Source organism: Camelus ferus, chromosome 17, assembly GCF_009834535.1.
Source record: "Camelus ferus isolate YT-003-E chromosome 17, BCGSAC_Cfer_1.0, whole genome shotgun sequence".
In the NCBI taxonomy this organism is placed as follows: domain Eukaryota; kingdom Metazoa; phylum Chordata; class Mammalia; order Artiodactyla; family Camelidae; genus Camelus; species Camelus ferus.
Window position 1 is genome coordinate 33,868,374 of NC_045712.1, and position 20,410 is coordinate 33,888,783.

Genomic DNA, 20,410 nt, shown 5'->3' on the forward strand with positions numbered 1-20,410 from the left:
TTAACACATAACAGACACAGAAACCATCATAGCTAGATGTGTGTATACACGGGTTAGTACATCTATGTATACATGCATGTGTTACCCAGCTCTGTCCACCGAGAGAGCTTGGAAGCAATGACACCCCAGTAACAATGAGCATACCCAGCTCCAGATCCTGACTTCTAAATGCCACTCTCCAATAAAAGGAACCAGGAGTCCTTGGGAAAATGGTTGATTCGAATGTTGGGGTGGAAAAAATAAAAGACAAAGTTGAAATATCTCTGAAATACCAAAAGTATGTAAGTACCCAAATCTGCATTTTAACTCTTCTTTTCATAACCAGAGACTTTCTGTTAAGCAAGGGAACAAAGCCCTATTACAATGATGTTATTCCATGTGTGATTAATGACCATTGTCATATCCCTTCTTTTACCCCCAAATACGCAACCCTGCATTCCCTAATCCCCAAAAGTGCACAGAGTAGAGGGGGCACACATATAAAAGGCAAAAGCAGTTAGGGATTAGTCACAAAATTAAATCATACCGTGCAAAATTCAAGCTTTTTACCAGTTCATCTAATATACGGTTATTTTTCAGGTCCGGCTCTGTGACTGTCTAGAAAAGAAAAACAACAGATGGAAAAAGGTCAGAAACAATAATTAACCTGTCATAATCTTGTTTTTGAAAGCATGTGTACCATCCTCCTGAGACTCCCCATCCCACTAAGTCTTCCAGGAAAGCCTCAAGATAAAAGTTCATTTATCTCATACTAACGTGGAATTTTAAAATAGTTAATCATTATCTGTTGACTGGAAGTCTGATAAATGCTCTCTAAAGCATCTGGTAAAAACATATGTACACTGTACTAAGATAAAACCTAATATGAGCAAGAATGCTCTTCTTCAAAATGTCAGCACTCAGCTTTTCCAAAAATTTCTCCTGAAAAGCAGAACAAAGATGCTCTTTTAAGTGAAAACACTGGGAGAGGTACTAGGTGTTTAAAAAAGACAGCAATGTACCTAGTTGTAAAGACCGTAGACTCGGGAGCCAAACAAGTTCAATGACATCCTGACACCATGTACCAACAAGAGGCACCAAACTAGAAGCGAAACCCTTTAATTAGCCCCAGTGTCCTTCCTATCAGACCTTACTGTCTTTTTCTTCTTATGTTTACTTTCCTACCTTCTTATGTTTTACCTACCTTTTCACCTATTTCTACTACATGAAATGCTTCAGAAGCTGTAGCAAACTTCCTGGTGTTTTCCCTGAATGTCTGTTTTGGGAAAGAGGTAAGGGGCCAGTTAAACTGAATCTTTGCCTTCTGCACAAATACTTAAATATCAATCCTTTGCAAATAAATAATCCTACCATCAGATTTTCTACCCAAGGTGACAAATTATAAAAAATGAGGAGCCATAAAAACACAGTTCATAAGATTTAAAGTGTGCTCCATCCTGCTCTTAAAATTAGTTTTTACTTCCTAAAATCCATTTAGGTTTTCAGAAATCTTAATGAAAAGTTGAACAAGGCTCAGTTTTCCATGTATGTATCTTAGAAGTTATGCCTTTGATATAGTTTAATTCAATAATTACACATCTTCCTATGAGCTTTTGTGTACACATGAAGGAGAAAAATTTGTACCAATCAGTAAGCTTAAAAGGAAAAACAGGAAAGAAAAACTCACCACGCAACAAGTTGGACATTGGGTTTTATAGGACAGAAATTTTCTTATACAAAGAGAGCAGTCTGCAAAAACAGAAATGCAACATAATAAATGAGTTAAGCTGTATTAATAATATTGGGACTTGACTTCTAACATAATCTGGCCCAAGCCTTGGAGTATTTCCATATAATCTAAAATCTCTAGTACCTCTACTCTACCAATACATGTTTGCAAATGTGACTAAATAGCACTTTTAGGAAAGGGAAACATATCAAATAATACTAGTAACGATGAGTCCCTAGCATATCACAGCTCCACAAGCAACATGCCCTGCTCTCTGTATCCTCCATCTGTAAAATGAAGCAATCATAATGTCAGACCTAGGATGGCTATTATATATACACGTCAGATGTCTTCACTCCCTAATGTTCTAAAACAGAAATTGTGAAGATATATACACATATGAAGAAATAATACACACCCAGATTACCAAACTAGAGATTTTCATATCCTAACTCTGTAAATGATGTCCATCATCCCACATTTAACAAGTGCTTTGTGTCAAGCACTAAGAAAAGACCAATATATGAGGGAAGGCTCTTGACCTCAAGGAGCTAACAAAGCAGTGAGGAATTACAGTACAATTCGGTGTATTAAAGGCAATGATGAAGCCTTAACAATTTAAGCAGGAAACTGGCATGAACTAAATGCTTCACACCCAAGGGAGTGTAAAAAGATCTTCCAAAGGGAAAAACAGACGTGACTAATAGAATGGTACCTTACTGGTAGCTAATTTGCTATTAGCACAAATTCAGCTTAGTGAAGGTCTCCTTAAAAGGATTCAGTTTAGCTAAGGAGGAGGAGACTGAGATTCAGGTACAGACAACCTGGAAGTGAACAAGTCATGCCCGCCTCAGTGGAGCATCAAGAAAAACGAAAGAATGAAATGAATTTCGCAAAGGTCAGTAAATGGAACATTGCACATTATGAAGAAGATAAATCAGGCAACAAGTGAAGTTCTTTGGGGAGGCAGAGATGAACAAAGGGGGCTTCCAGTCATCACTTTATCTAACAATAGGCTACTGATTTCTCTTCTGCATAATCTTATGTATGTTTTGTTTTGAACTATGGAGAACTACACACTAGTCCAAAGTAGACCAAGCCCTTGGCTTAAGTTCAACCTACCAGTCTACTACCAAATATGCCCTGGTGAACTGCAAACCAGCATAATTTATTCTCTAGTGAGCAACCATGATATTCTAGTCAAAGTAGAGCAGTTGAAGGAAGAGCTCTGAACCATGTATTCCTAGGTGACTTAATTTAAATTTCCCATGAAGTTTGTTTTTCCACCCGAAAGCCCAACTATAGGCCATGTATGTGGGGTCGGGGAGGGATGAAGAAAACAATGAACTAAAGGGTCGCTTCACAGAAACATCCAAGCCTGGAGAAGGAGGCATTTCTCATCTCAAACAGGATACAGACATCTGCTGGCTTTCATGTATCAATAGGGGCTAGCAACCTAACAGTAAAAATAAACAGCACATTTCTAAAAGTTAAGCCAATCCATTTTGCACATGATCTTAAGGACTTCATGAGAAAATGAACCATTTCAAAGATAATTCTGAGGTGTCCAATTAAAACAAGAAAATCTAGTCCCAAGTTTGAAAGGAACAGAAGATGCTGGAAAGCTGAGAAAGCTGGCCTCTGCCCCTAGTTCTAGTGCTAAGTGATCAGTTAGCTGATTAGAGAATAACATCCCTGCAACTGACAATGAGCACTCCAGCACCTCCCCAAGGGCAGCTCTGCGTAACTGCATGCCCCTTCTGTACGCACAGCTCTCTCCTTTCTCCCCAGTCTTGTTTCACAGTGCTGCCTCGCAAGAATGCAACAGCAGAATAACACTGATTATCTGCCTGAAAGACGCTTACATTGCCTCTTAATTTTGCAAAGGTCAGTAAATGGAACGTTGCACATTTCACTTCTTTTTTTAAATAAAATTAGATTGCTTTTTATTCCAACACAAGCCTCAATTAATTTTGTGAGTCAAAATACACAAAAGGAAATGAAAAATGACTGCTGGTCCATCTTTAATGGAGCAGTAATTTAACAGAGCCTAAGAGCCAATGATTTCATCTGGAGCAAGTATTCTGAGCATCTTCCATTATGAAGTCAGAAGAACTGTGCAAGTGCAAAGTAAACTGGCACTGGAGCAGATCAATCTATTAGTGAGAACATTTCTCAGTGGTGTTTTATGAATTGCAGTTTAAGTCCATGCCCTCTCCCCGCTTTGGGGTAATTCTGTAGCATGAATTTGGATCAATTTAATTCCCCTACATTCTGCCACTGCACCTCACTCAAATCTTAATAGCAGCAGATCTGCAAACGTAGTGCTCGTTACCTATATTCCAAAAGCTAAACAGAGCAAAACAGAATAAAGAGATTTAAAATGACAAGTCCTGAAATGTTTAAGAAGCAGCAAAGCAGCCAGGATTCTGGGGCAGCAATTCTAGTCAATCCAGGACAAGAGCAGACCGTGACGGCTAGATCTGGCTCCTACTAAGCTCTGGGGGCTTTTGTGCCATTAGAATAACTACAGACTCAGAGCAACTTTTAGTCTGGAGGGAACCTATACTGGTGATTAGCAGAAAAAGCCTACTGAATACTGACAGGTATAATATGAAAAATATGTGCTTATAAAATACATTATCATCATTGGAAGTACTCCCCACTGACTTCCTCTTAGGTAAAGAATGACAAGTGTATGTGACAAAGAAACAAGCAACAAAAAAAAACAAAAAAAAAAAAAGAGAAGAAGAAGAAGAATGGAAGTAAAGGCTAATATTTCAGCTAAGCAGAGTTCACTGAATTCATAAAAAGTCTTTCCTCTCTAAAATGACATAATTAAAATCTACAGAATAGACTTCCATCTCAGTCCACGAGAAGGTAACCAAGATCCAGAATTAACCTACTTCCATAAACAACTAAAATACTGGTGGAAAATATGAAACAACTATTTTCAGACCTTGGACAATTGTAGAAATGAGAGGAGTTACCCCACAGCCCAAGATATCTGCCTGGAGGCAATTTCTTGACCACAGTGCAGGAAGGAGAGCCAAAGGCCCGTCAGTCTTGCTAGTTGAAGAAAAAAGATCAGAGTTCACGGCAATCCAGGTAGCTAGAATTTGGAGGGCAGAGTGCCAAAAAGAAAAAGCTGTATATAGAGAGACCTCCAGAAATATGATGACAGATCCACTCTATTCTACGACTGACTGTAAATCTGCACATACACAGGGTGAAAACCCATGAGACCAAAGAACAACTTCCAGGGAAAAAAACAATAACAAGCCTGGAGAGGTAACATAGGGCCAAGAGTTCATAAAATTTCTAGCAGCCAGTTTGGAGGAAACTCACTAAATGCACAGGAATTCAGTAGCTATCCCAGAACATCATCTTAGTACAGGAGGAAATCAGCCATAGAGAGTGGGTGCTGTCAGCAAGATGGCAGAATAGGAAGCCAGATCCTGCTTTTCCCACGGAAACACAAATCAGCAGCAAACATGCACCAGTCCCCTTTGTCAGAAATTCTGATACTAGTTAAGATGCTCCTGTACCCCAGGGCAAGCACAAAACCAGCCACATCAAAGCCAGTAGAAAATTTATGGCCCTCGATTGCCAGAGTCCTTCCCCCTGGCTCAGCACCACATGTTCAGAAAGAATTCCCAACTCCCAGCTTTTCCCAGGGGAGGGATAGAGACGACTTAAACACATATGAAATGTTCCGAGCCTTCAGGGATCTGCCCAAGGGACTGGTTTCCATCATGCCTGAACCTAAGCACTGACAAGAAAGGGCACCAGGTCGGGGTTGTGGAGAACAAAGGCGATGGTTTGGTCTAGTGCCCACTCAGTCACCACGACTCCTCCCCTGGGCGTGAGCAGGAGAAATTCCCACCTCTCAGCTTCTCTCCAGGGAAGAACATGCACCCAACACTTCAGATTTTCAGGAGGCTGCCTGAGAGACTGGTTTCTGTCTCACCCAACTCACTGTGCTAAAGAGACCTGTCATCCTCTAGATACCTGGAGACTAATGAGAACAAAAAAAAACTGGACAGTTTGCTGCTGCCGCTGCTCCAGAGGACCCACAGTACAGCAGATGGAGGCCAATACAGCTCAGTGGCTTCTCCTTTGGGGAGAAAGACAAGGGAGAGGACTGCAACCATCATTTCGCCATTTCAAGGGGCTTCCTGAGCGACTGCTTCTACCTTGCCTGACTCAGAGTGCTGATGGGACCTGCCATACTCTAGTGCCTGGGGGTCACTGGGAACAGAAAAGAGCTGGGCAGTTTGCTACAGTCCCAGAGGCTCTGCAGTACCACAGATATAAGATGCAGCAGAAGACTATAAACCAATGAAAAAAGAAACCAGCAAAACATCTCTAACTGGGAATTTACACTTACAAGCCCAAAGAAGATACATCCACAGAAAAGGTTTAACAGGCACCCAGAATCTCTAGCTGGGCTGGCTGGTGAATCTGGCTGCAGGAACATCTGGCTTTCCCTATATGAAGCTTGTCTGTAAAGCCTGTGAAAGGTGATTTTTTTTTTTTTTTCAAATGCACAGATCCCAATACAGAGCAACAAAGCACACGAACATACAGGGAAACATGGCCAAAGCAAAGGAACAAAATGAATCTCCAGAAACTAATCCTAAAAAAACAGATGTATAAGAATTACCTGATAAAATTTTTTAAATAACCATCATAAAGATGGTTAATGAACTAAGGAAAATAATGCATAAACAAAATGAAAATATTAATTAAGAGACAGGAAACATAAAAAAGAACCAAACAGAAATTTTGGAGCTAAAGCATATAATACAGATTGCCCCCACCATCTGAAAGTTGAATGCTCCTGTGAAACCTTTCCTAAGCTGAAATGGCATAAAGTGAAAAGAAATTACCTGAAGAAACACTTTGCTAACAGATACACAACATAAACCAAGATAAAGTAAAGATGCTCACAGACAAGCGATGGCAGCTTGATGCTGAGATGCTCAGTAGCTGCCAGGGAAGGAGCTTGGTGGAGCCACTCTCGCTGCTCAGGGTGCACACCAACTCTAATACTGCAAAACAAACGCTGAATGCTATTTTCACTTTTTTCTTTCTCTCCTTTTTTTTTTTTTTTTTTTTTTTGGTTAAAAGTGAAAATCCTCTTCAGATTTCTTTTGGTTAATGGAACCAAGCCCTATCGTAGGTCTTTCACAAATGGGAAGTGGCATAAAACAAACTTTTGAAAAGCAGGGAATGCCTGTAACTGACTTGAAAAATATACTAGAAGACCTCAGCAGCGGATTTGATCAAGCAGAAGAATCAATGCACTTGAAGACAAGTCATTCGAAATTATTCATTCAAAATAGCAAAAAGGAAAAAGAAAGGAAACAAAGAAAGCCTAAGGGACTTTCAGGACACCATCAAAAGGGCCACTATACATATTATGAGAGTCCCAAAAGGAGAACACAGAAACAGGCAGAAAGTTTGTTTCAAAAAATAATGGCCTCAAATTTCCCAAATCTGGGAGATGAAATGGAAATCCAGATTCAAAGCCCAATAGATCACAAAAATGATGAACCCAAAGAACTCACCAAGTCATATTATAATCATATTGTCAAAAGTCAAAGGCAAAGAAAGAATTTTAAAAGCAGCAAGAGAAAACTGACTCATCACATACAAGGAGGCTCCCATTAGACTATCAGTGAATTTCTTAGCAGAAATCTCTCAGGCAAGAGGGAGGAAGAAGATATATTCAAAGTGCTGAAAGAAAAAAAAAAAAAAAAAAACCTGCCAACCAAAAATCCTATATCCACCAAAACTGTCCTTCCAAAATGAAGGAGAAATAAGACTTTCCCAGATAAACTAAAGCTGAGGGAGTTCTTCACAACTAGGCCTGCCTTATACAAAATGTTAAAGGGAAGTTTAAGCAATAAATGACAACATTAAAAGAAGAAAGTTTCCAAATAAAGACTCTAACTCTACACCTCAAGGAACCAGAAAAAGAACAAAGCCCGAAGTTAGCAGAAGAAAGGAAACTGTATAGATTAGAGCAGAAATAAATGAACAGAGAATAGAAAAAAAAATCAATGAAATTAAGAGTTGTTTCTTGAAAAGATCAACAAAACTGACAAACACTTAACCAGACTAAGGAAAAGAGAGAAGACTCAAGTAAATAAAATAAGAAATGAAAGAGGAGACATCACAACAGATGCCACAGAAATAAGGAGTTAAAAGAGACTAGTGTAAACAATATATGCCAACAAATCGAACCTACCAAGACTGAATCATAAATAAATAAAAACCATGAACTGACTTGTAACTAGAGTGTAGAATGAATCAGTAATCAAAAACCCATCAACAAAGAGAAGTCCAGGACCAGATGGCTTCACCAGAGAATTCTACCAAACATTAAAGGAATTAACACCAATCCTCTTCTAACTCTTCATAAAAATTGAAGAGAAGGAAACACTTCCAAACTTATTTTATAAGGCCAGTATTATTCTGATATCAAAGCCAAAGACACTACAAGAAAACTACAGGCCAATATCCCTGATGAAAAATTATCTAAAAAATTTCATCCCTGATGAAATAGTAGCAAACTGAATTCAACCACACATTAAAAGCAACATCACCATGACTAAGTGGGATTTATCCCTGGGATGCAAGCATAGGTCAACATAAAAATAAAAAAAAAAAAGAAAGAAAAAGAAATCAATGTGACACACCATATTAACAGAACAAGGATAAAAATCAAACGATCATCTCACAAAAGATGCAAAAAAAGCATCTGACAAAACTCAACACCCTTTCATGATAAAAAAAAAAACCACTCAACAAAGTTAAAAGGAAAGTACCTCAACATAATAAAAGCCATATATGACAAGCACACAGCTTGAAGAGACCAATCACTAGAAATGAAGTAGACTTAGCAATAAAAAATCTCCCTGCAAACAAAAGTACAGGACCAGATGGCTTCATTGGAGAATTCTCCCAAACATACAAAGAAGAACTCATACCAGCCCTTCTCAAACTCTTTCAAAAGACTGAAAAGGAGGGAGTACTCCCAGACTCATTCTATGAAGACACCATCACCCTGATACCAAAACCAGGCAAAGACGCTACCAAAAAAGAAAATCACAGACCATTATCACTGATTAACAGATGCAAAAATCCTCAACAAAATATTAGCAATCCAACAACACATAAAAAGATCATACACCATGATCAAGTTGGATTCATCCCAGGGACACAAGGATGGTTCAACATACACAAATCAATCCATGTGATACACCACATCCACAAAAGAAAGGACAAAAACCACATGATCATCTCAATAGATGCAGAAAAAGCATCTGATAAAATTCAACACCTATTTATGATAAACAATCTCACCAAAGTGGGTATAGAGGGAACATATCTCAACATAATAAAAGCTATTTATGACAAACCTACAGCGAGCATAGTACTCAATGATGAAAAATTGAAAACCTTCCCATTAAAATCTGGGACAAGGCTGCCCACTCTCACCACTTCTATTCAGCATAGTCTTGGAAGTCCTAACCAGAGCAATCAGGCAACAAAAAGAAATAAAAGGGATCCAAATCGGAAAAGAAGAGGTAAAGTGTCACTATATACAGATGACATGATACTATATATAGAAAGCCTTAAAAGCTCCACACAAAGACTACTAGAGCTAATAAAATAATTCAGCAAGGTAGCAGGATACAAGATTAACGTACAAAAATCAGTTGCATTTCTTTACATTAATAATGAATCAACAGAAAAAGAAAGTAAAGAAACAATCCCGTTTAAAATTGCACCCAAAACAATAAAATACTTAGGAATAAATCTGACCAAAGAGGTGAAAGACTTGTATATGGAGAACTACAAAACACTGATTAAGGAAATTAAAAAAGACTTAGAGAAATGGAAAGATATCCCATGCTCTTGGATTGGAAGAATCAATATCGTTAAAATGGCCTTATTGCCCAAGGCAATCTACAGATTTAATGTGATCCCTATCAAATCACCCAGGACACTTTTTACAGACCTGGAACAAACGATCCCAGGATTTATATGGAATCACAGAAGAGCCGGACTTGCCAAAGCATTATTGAAGAAAAAGAACGAAGCTGGAGGAATAACCCTCCTAGACTTCAGACAATATTACAGAGCGACAGTAATCAAAACAGCATGGTACTGGCATCAAAACAGACATGTGGCTCAATGGAACAGAATAGAGACCCAGAAATAAATCCACAGACCTAAGGTCAATTAATCTCTGACAAAGGAGGCAAGATTATACAATGGAGAAAAGACAGTCTCTTCAGCAAATGGTGGTGTGAAAACTGGATAACAGCAAGTAAGTCAATGAAGTTAGAACATTCCCTCACTCCATACACAAAAATGAACTCAAAATGGTTTAAAGACTTAAATATAAGACAAGACATGATAAATCTCTTAGAAGAAAACATAGGCAAAACATTCTCTAACATAAATCTTGGCAACGTTCTCCTAGGGCAGTCTACCCAGGCAAAGGAAATAAGAGCAAAATAAACAAAATGGGACCTAGTTAAACTCATAAGCTTTTGCACAGCAAAGGAAACCATAAGCAAATCAAAACGACAACCTACGGAATGGGGAGAAAATATTTGCAAATGATACGACTGACAATGGCTTAATTTCCAGAATACATAAACAGCTCATACAACTTAATAACAAAAAAACCTAACAATCCAATCAAAAAATGGGCAGAAGACCTAAACAAGCATTTCTCCAATGAAGACATAGACATGAAAAAAATGCTCAATATTGCTAATTCTCAGAGAAATGCAAATCAAAACTACAATGAGGTATCACCTCACACCAGTCAGAACGGCCATCATTCAAATGTTCACAAACGATAAATGCTGGAGAGGCTGTGAAGAAAAGGAAACCCTCCTACACTGCTGGTGGGAATGTAGTCTGGTGCAACCATTATGGAAAACAGTATGGAGATTCCTCAAAAAACTGAAAATAAACTTGCCATATGATCCAGCAATCCCACTTCTGGGTATATATCCAGAGGGAACTTTAATGTGAAAAGTTACATGTACCCCACAGTGTTCATAGCAGCACTATATACAATAGCCAAGACATGGAAGCAACCTAAATGTCCATCAACTGATGACTGGATAAAGAAGTTGTGGTATATTTATATAGTGGAATACTACTCTGCCATAAAAAAGAATAAAATAATGCCATTTGCTACAACATGGATGGATCTAGAGATTGTCATTCTAAGTGAAGGCAGAAAGAGAAAGAAAAATACCATATGATACAATTCACATGTGAAATCTAAAAAAAAAAAAGAAAGGCCACTATGAACTCACCTATAAAACAGAAAGACTCTCAGACTTAGTAAACAATTTAATGGTTACTGGGAAAAGGGGGTGGGAGGGGATAAATTTGGGAGTTTGATATTTACAAATGTTAGCCACTATATATATAAATACATTAAAAAAAAGTTTCTTTTGTATAGCATAGGGAACTATGCTCAGTATCTTGTAATATCCTTTAATGAAAAAAAATGAAAATGAATATATGTATGTATATGCAAGACTGAGACATTGTGCTGTATACTAGGAATCAATACATTATAATTGACTGTACCTCAATTAAAAAAAATTAGTGTAATTAACCAAATTATAAAATAAAGGAAGTAAATCATGTGAGCATCTCCAGAGACGCAAAAAACAAACCTAACAAAATTCAATACCCATTCACGATTTTTAAAACAAACCTCTCCGCTATTAAGAGCAGAGAGGAACTGCCTCAAACTGATAAATTTATGAAAATGTTTCAAGAATATGATAAGAATTATAGCCAACATCATACTTGAAATGCTGAATGGTTTCCCCAAGAAATTAGGAATAAAAAAAGGATATCCACCTACACTACTTCTTTTTAACATTCTACTAAAGCCGCTAGCCTAACAACTAGAAATAAGAGGCATGCAGTTAGAAAGGAGGAAGCAAAACTGTCTTATTCGCAGAGGACACGATTATGTACGTAAAAAAATTAGCCAGAATTACACAGTGAGCTTAGCAAGATCACAAGATAAAAATTCAATACAAAAAATTGTATTTCTGTGTGCAAGGCCTGTGCACTGAAAACTAACAATGCTGTGGAGAGAAACTAAAGAAAAGCTGAAGAATGGAGGCACACACCACAGTTCTGTAAAAATAAAATAAAGTCCCCTCAGGGAAAGTGAAAAAGAAGAATCTCCTGTGTTAGGAACAAAGAAATGGGCCCAGTGTGTCTAACAGGGACTCAAAATAAAACGGAGTCAGGCAGTCATGACAGACCTGGGGTTCCAGTCACGTACTCTGTGTTCTCAGAAAAACCAGGATCAGAAAACTAAATGACATCTGATGCTACTAAGGATCCTACCTGGAAAAGCCCTCAAAGCAAAGCTCTAATGACAGCCTCGCATCAAGCTGCGAGGACTTGTGAATGGCTGCTAGGGCCATCCAATCCCCTCTGCAAATCTTCCAACTGTGACTTCTGCAGTTTGTGTTTTTAAAACTCCCTCACTTGCTTCACCCTCTGCCCCGAAGGTACTTTAGGTTACAGCCAAAGGCTGTGTATTCCCAGTTTGCAACAAACAATAAAGCTGTCTTTTTGCTTTAAGATAAGCCTCTTTTCTGGGATTTATTTCTAATTTAGGACAATATTCTTATATTGAAGATAACACTGTTAAGACGTCACTTATCCTCAGACTGATCTCTAGATTCAGTGCAATCCCAATGAACATCTCAGCAGTCCTTTTTTTTTGTCAAAATCGACAATCTGATTCTAAAACATATATGGAAATGCATATAAAATGCAGAGATCCTAAAAGAACCAAGATAACTTTGATAAAGAAAAACAAAATTGGAGTAGTTACAATGCTTGACATCAAGATTTCCCAGAAGGCTACAGTAATTAAGATAGTGTGTGGCGGAGGAGGGTACAGCTCAAGTGGTAGAGCGCGTGCTTAGCATGCATGAGGTCCTGGGCTCAATCCCAGTACCTCCTCCAAAATAAACCTAATTACTCCCCCCACAAAATAAAATAATTAAATAATACAATAATAAATAAATAAAATATTTTTTAAAAATGATAGTGTGGTACTGGCACAAGGGTAGACACATAGATCAATAGAATAGAAAAGAATCCAGAAACAGACCCACATATAACTCCCTGGGGCCATACTGACTGAGATGGGGAGAACTCTACCAGGTGACAGAAATGGTCAATATCTTACCTGCAGTGGTTACATGATATACACATTTGTCAAAACTCACTGACACTTGTACACTTTACTGCACACTTAAAATGGCTACATTTTATTATATGTAAATTATACCTAAATAAAGATGACTTTAACACATATTTAGAAATAATCCCCAAAACTTAATCTTGGTTAATATGAATGTAGCCTAGAGGGAAACTAACATTAAGAGCTTATAACAGTGCCAGACACTGGACTCTGCACATTTAATTCTAACAAACATCGTCTAAGGCAGCAACTACTCATTAGACTTTTCACATTTGAAGGAATGTTGGGCATTTGCAACTTTATCCACCTAGTAAGTGGGGAGTTGAGAGTCAAGCCCAAGTATATCTCTAACGCCCATGTTGCTACCACCACCATCCTTTTATTATGTCTTCTCCTTGGAAACTTTTTTCACCAAAGCTACTACCATCCACTAAAACCATCTTTTAGGCTTAACTTTTTAAACTTTCCAAGACAAACCAACTCAAAAATAGAAAACAACAAAGATCACAAACCTAGATAATCCGTTAACTGGAAGACCAGATCCTAAACAAAGACAAGTGCACCCTATGCACTAAATACTACCTGGACAATGCCAAAGACTGCCCGGTTGAACCACCTATCTGTTACCCTGTTAAAATCAAAAATTCTGAAGTCTAACATCTAAAAGTGCTGGGCAAAAGCATATACAGGGAGCAAAATCTTTATTCCCATAAAAGGCATAAAAATACCCAAGAGGGAGGTGGTAGGAAATACACGAACCCTGTGAAAAAATATTTCATATTCAGGAGGGAGGTTGTGAGAAAGACCATCCGAAAACTTCAAGACAGAGGAGCTAAAGATGAGAAATTAATATGTGTACCCATCTTTGGTGTTAAATTAACACTACATTGTGTAAAAATCACATTTTTCTAACTCTTAGTTGCATTACATACTTACAGTTATGTGAACACTGAGGAATCATCATTGCAATGTTGAAATATTCAAAGCAAATTCCACACCGCAGCAAATCATCTACTGTCTGAAATGCAAAAATACATATATACCTATCAGAAAGCCACCAAGATGGGAACATCTGTCACAGAATGCCACTCTTTCTCCTTCCATCCCCTAAAAAAATAATAATTTAATATTTCTTTCTCAAATATGCAAACGCAAAAGCTAAGTCCACATAAACTGCAGAGGAGAGAAAAACTTCCCCCATATGATTTATTTAAATCTTAGGTTACCCAGAACACTTTAGACAGATAAAGCCGACACTGTACAGATTCCCATTCCTCATTGCCAGCCCTTCACAGAAAGGATACTCTTTTCCTGTTCTACCTGCCATGTGCTTCCAGTCCTCCTCCGAGCCTCCTCCTCTTAGACCCCATTCCCAGGCCTACAGTCACTGCTGGGTGAGAGGTACCAGCAGCCATTCACCACAAAGGTTAAGAACCAAATCAGAGAATACTAAAGACAAACATCAGAAATTACCTAGTTAAAATTCTGACTTCACACATGAGGAAACTCATCTAGAGCAAGTACATGTAGTCGTCATGAGTCCAGCCAGGACTAAACTTCCTGTCTCCCTACTGGCGGTCAGTCCAGTGCTTTCTGCAGGGTACTGCACATTAGTACAGGGTTGAGCCAGATGAGGAAGCCCTAGAAAGAGCTGGCACCTGAGACAGCAGAGGGAGGGGAAGAAGTGGGCAATCTGGAAAGCCAAACAGCTGTGCATAAATCTGGAATGGAACTCACACAGGAAAGGATCTACCTCGCAATCTAAAACCTTCTAAATCATTTAAAATAAAATGTTATTTCATTCAAGGAATACTGAGCAGATATTTAAGAGAGAGAAAAGACGGCACTCACTCATGTACTAATATGCAAAGACTGCCAAAATAAGTGAAAAAAGTAAAATACAGACAGAACATAACGGTCTGCAACCTTCTGTTTAAAAGGGAGGAGGAAATAAGAATATATTCTATTCTTATCTTGTGTGTATACATAAATGTATAAATCTGAATGTAAATCTGAACACAAGAACATAACAAATCATGGTCAAAGGGGTCAGGAAACTGGATAATTGAGGGACAAGCTGGGAAGGAGACTTTCACTCTTTATTTCACATGCTTTTTGAACCAACTCAGTGTATGACCTAAATTCTAAAAATATAAACAAAAAGACTAATGTCTGTAATAGTCCATATGATAAAATACTGTTTCCATTAAAAAAAAATGCTTTCAAAGAACTTTCAATATATCGGAAAATGTTCATGTTTTAATGGAAACTTTAAAAAAAATCAGAGAACAAATCTACAAAAATAATACATAATAGAATTACGTAGTTTAATCTCCTTAACAATCTTAGGTCTACAGCATCATATGCCAATTTTATAGATGAAGCCTGTAGAACTTAAAAGTGGTTGGATCAAACACAAGAGGTTGACTCCAAAGTAATCCCAAAATTTATATGCGTGTACACATTGTGGGTGTGGGTTAGCACACACGGGAAAAACTGAAGAACAATAAGAGAAAACATTCAACAGTAGTTCTCTCTGGATGGTAGGATGCTAGGTAACTTTCATTTTCTCCTTTATCTTACTGTAAATTTTAATTTTCTTCCACTATATACACATAATACATTTATAATCTGTCAAAAACAGACATTTTTGTTACAGTGAAACCAGGGAAATATACATTAAAATGCCCAAATCTTCCATTATTTGGGATGGTAAGCTACCATTGACACAAAAAGCTAGAGGACTGTGTTGAAAATAGATTAAAAGCAGAGTCAGGACCGGGAGCCAAGCCCTGGCACCTGGTCTATTTGTTTTCTTCTGTGTAACCATCCTCTCCTGGGGGAGGAGCGGTCCTGACAGATCTGCTGAGCAATATCTGTGGAAAGTGACACTGCATCCAAAGAGCTGTAACATTCTTGTGCAAATTTCCAGTCCAGTGGATGCCCCAGGATTTTCTTAACTTACAGAAAGTGGAAGGGGGAAGTAGAGAACAGGTGAAAGACTGAATACTGGAGCAAAGTTTCTTAAGATTTTGGGGTCACAGATCCCTTTGAAAAATAAATGAAGACACTAGATTCTCTTCTCAAAAAAAACAAAAAATGTATCAATAATTTCAGGTACCAAATTCTTTCCATGGATCTTAGGTTACAAATCATTGATTTGGAGTCTGATTTCTATTCAATATAAGAAAGAACTCCAAACAGAGCTACTTCTGGGAGCAGTACTGGGAGAATCTGCATAATGCTTGGCACGTAGTAAGCCTTAAGAAAGGATTCGTTGTCACTGTCGTTTCCATGGTTTAGATAACTGTTTCTCTCCAGACTATTGGCATTGTAGCTGAACCGCACAATACCCCATTCTATACGACGACCAGCCTCGGCTCACCTTAAGGGACCGAGGCCTGCCTCTGACACTTCCCAAGGTGAGAAACTGAGGCCCAGAGCCACGCGGTCAGCAAGTGGCAGACCAGAGCCCGGTACCCTGGGCCAGCTCGCCGCTGGCGCCGCGTCCTTTCTCCTCCTCAAGGCGGGGCTCGCCTCCCGCGGACGCCCAGAAGCCCCCAACCTCCCTGAAGCACTCACCTTCATGACTGCCAGGCCCGGAGGCCACCGGGGCTCAACTAGGGAGTCCATGGTCTCCCCTTAGGAGGCAAAGGGGTCCGCTACCCACTGGTCTCCCGCGCTCCACTGCCACTCGAAATTCCCCGCGCTACTGAGACACGTCAGCAGTCCGCGACGCGCCTGACGCGTGCGCGAAGCCTGCTGGGAGTTGTAGTATGTGGGCGGAACATAGCCAAAGATGCTCTCATTGCGCACGCGCCAGGCTTCCACCTCTCGCTAAGGGAGGTGTGCGCTAAAAAAGCCCACATACAGTTCTGTACCAGACCTTTGATAGACAAGTACCTGTTGCATGTTAGAAAAAGCCTAAAGTCAAACCAAATCCAGGCCTTGCCAAACCTTTCAGGGTCTACACTCATGCCTTCTCCTTTCGGCCGCCCTCCTTGATTAGTGATCTGTCCCTGCAAGATCTTAGCAGGGGTTTTCATATCCATTATTTCATTTCACCCCATTACAACACTGAGAGGTGAACATGATCTGTATTAGTTTACACAAGAGGACGCTTCGGCTCAGAAAAGTGAAGAGAGTTTCCTTGAGTCACACGGTGTTTTTGACCAGACTACAAATAGAGCCTCTGTACTTTAAACAGGAGATCCTTTATCAAATAAAAATTTTACTTTTAAGTTATTCCTTTTCCTACCTTTGGAGTGTAGTCTTCCAGATATTTCCTGTAAAGATACATAGATACAGTTTTCTTCCACAAATGTAATTATAGTAAATGCATAGCTCAGTCAACAGAGTTTTTCTGTTTGTTTACTTACATACATCCTGAGACCTCTGCATGTTGTGAACGAAAATACTCCAATGTGAGTGAAAATACTGCAAACATATCAGTAAACAAAGAATGCTGAAACCAAGTCATCAGCGGCTGCCGCCACCCCCCAGTGGGGACAGGCCTGCAGCCCAGCCTCTGCAGCCACTCACAATGGTGCCCTCTGAGCAGACTCAGAATAAGAAAGGACAGGATACTGGCCCTAGATACCTAGGTGCTTGTGAAAGGAATGAATTTAGTGAGCCCAAATGTTTGCTTCCTCCCATACATAGAAAAGCACTAAATTCTTTAACCTGAGATGCCTGATTCTCTTTAGATAACAAGTAATCTTTTATTGTTCTAACTACCGGGTCTTTGTTGTAAAGCTCCTATATATCCTAGCTCCTCCCCTACCTCTTCGGAGCAGTCCCTCAGAGCCATCTGAGAGGCTGTCATCCCGGCTCGAGTCCTCCCGCCAAATAAAACATAACTTTTAACTTTTAGGCTGGGCATTTATTTTACTCGACAATGTTAATACATATAGATTACCTCATTCTTTTTTTTCTTTTTAAAAAATATTTTTAATTGTGATAAAATAGACATAACATAAAATTTACCATTTTAACTATTTCTAAGTGTACAGTTCAATGGCTTAATTACAGTCACACGGTTGTGGAACCATCTCTAGCATCCACGCACAAAATGTTTTTTATCTTGCAAAACTGAAACTATGTACCCATGAGACAGTATCTCCCCATTTCCCCTCCCCCCAGCCCCTGGCAACCACCATTTTACCTCATTCTTTTTAATAGCTACATAATCCATAATATAGATAAACCACAATTTACTTATCTACTCCCATACTGAGGACCATTTAGATTGTTTCCAGTTTTTCAGTAATGCAAAGGGTTGCAGTGAACACACTATCTACAGAAATCTTGGCACACTTGAGCCAAGATTCCTGGGGGATGGTTTTCTATTAATGGAGCTCCTGGGTTAGTTTGTATGCTCTTTTAATACTGTGATAGCTAGCACTATGTGATTTTCCAAAATGGCTGTACCAATACATTTATACTTTCACCAACGGAGTATGAATATCCATTACCCAAATGTGAAGCACTGACGAGCACACCATCCAGCATGTCTGCTCAACTCAGCACTCATCACTGCCTGAGGTGGGCTTCCATTGCATCAGATCTCATGTGCAGCAAGTCAGCACAGTCATATTGCTCAGGGAAGAACACTGCAGCTTGCTGCCGCCGCCCCACATGGTCCGTGCATTCACTTGTTCAACAACAACAAAAATTTTAAGTGCTTACCATTAGCCAGCCAGAGCTTCCCTGTGAAGTAGTCAAGAGTGAGGCTGTTATTGCCATTTTACAGACGAAGACACTGAGGCTCAGAGAGATTAAGGCTTCACTCCTTTGGGCTCTCCTAGTAAGGAACTCCTGGCCCCTGAGCCAGAGATGTACGCAATCAGTTTTTCTCTGTGCCCAAAGATTTACTGGGCAATAATAACATTAACAGCATTTGGACAAAGGACTTTAATATCCATTACAATAACAGCTGACATTTATCAGGCACTTGTATGCCAAGCACAGTTCTAGATGTTTTCACACATACTGACTTTTTTCAGACTCACTCTAACCAAATGAGGAAAGGGAAATAAACAGATAACTACTGGTTTAGAGCATTCTGCTAGTCAGTGTAAGAGGAAGGATTTGACTTGCGCTGTCTGGCATAAGCATCCATATTAAGTACTACAGAATATTCTCATAAAGACCGCATCATGAGAATTATTCTCATTTTACAGACGTAGAAACTGAGTCTCAGAGAGGCAAAAGGACTCATTCAAGATCACACAGTTTGTCAGTGGCAAAGTCCAGACTTGAATCTAGATTTTTTTTTTAACCCCAAACCAGAAGGAATCACCCATTGACACTTTATCGAGGAATAATTGAGCCGACAAGGCCAGAGGTCTGAGGATCCCAGGATGCCTGACCTAGCGGGGCTACAACAGGGAGGTGGGGAGTGGCAGGGAGGGGCGGAAGGTTAGGGGATGCAGTAGGTATCAGCCAATCAGAAAAGAGCATGCAAATGAACTCCAGGCTAACTTGGATGCACTGCATCCACGTTGTGTTGGATGCATTGCCTATTTCTGGGTGTAGGGAGAGTGGGGTGGGCTTGGGAAGACAAAGGAAATGAGACCAAGACCAGATCCTAGGCCTGAGTGCTCCAGTAATTGTTCCTTTATAGTACTAGTTGGTTACAAGGTTTAAGGCGGCAAAGCGCAGGGGAGGTGAGAGAGAGGAGGAATGGGGAAGGGAGGGGAGAGAGAGAAGACAGGGAAAGAAATGGACACTTCTCATCCAACTATGAAAAGCGATTTTTAAGCAGGCATTACTTGTTGGTCCTGGGGTCCAAATCCATCTCCCCATCTCTAGAGAGCCTCTGGGCAGGACCTTGTGCTATTCATCTCTGAGTTTTTGCTTGGCACAATTGAATGAACGGGTGAATCACCAGAATAAGCCCACATTCCCATAAATCTTCTCCTCCTGCTTTCCCCTTCCTGCCCTCTTCAACAGCACTCACTCAAGTCCACCTCCAGGCCCAGGAAGGAAGGTCCAAGCAAGGGCACAGGCAGGTTCTGAAAGCCACTTTGGGCTCAAGACAAGGCATCTGTCTTGCCCGCCCCATGATATTTATCCACCCCCAGGAACCAATCTCCTCTAACAGGCTTCTGTTTCAGCGGACATTCTCCTTCTGTTAGATCAATAAAGGGATTGTACTTCCTTATTCAGGAAGAAAAACAAAATGTTCTGTACCAAAAAAGCCAGCCAGTGCTCAGTAGAATCTCCTGTTGCACTAGTACAAAGTAAGGATTGGGGATAGGGCCACCAGGTAAAACACAGGATGCCCAGTAAAGTTGCATTTCAGATAAACAGTAAACAATTTTGGAATATATCCTAAAAATTACATGTGGCATACTTATACTGAAAAATTATTCACCATGTATCTGAAATGCAAATTTAACTGAGCATCATGTCAT

The 20,410-nt window shown here is 39.5% G+C and overlaps 1 protein-coding gene across 3 annotated transcripts in view; it reads right to left on the reverse strand.

Annotated features, from left to right (window-relative positions):
• RAD18 (RAD18 E3 ubiquitin protein ligase) overlaps positions 1-16,709 on the reverse strand; it is a 100,082-nt gene extending 83,373 nt beyond the window's left edge. For all 3 annotated transcript variants that reach the window (XM_032458864.1, XM_032458863.1, XM_032458862.1), the window contains exons 1-4: positions 16,575-16,709; positions 13,929-14,010; positions 1,667-1,728; positions 527-597 (exon numbers count right to left, since the gene is read on the reverse strand). In XM_032458864.1, coding sequence (XP_032314755.1) covers positions 527-597; positions 1,667-1,728; positions 13,929-14,010; positions 16,575-16,625 — 266 coding nt within the window. In that variant the 5' untranslated portion in view covers positions 16,626-16,709. The remainder of the gene's footprint in view (positions 1-526; positions 598-1,666; positions 1,729-13,928; positions 14,011-16,574) is intronic.
• Between the last annotated feature and the right edge of the window lie 3,701 nt (positions 16,710-20,410).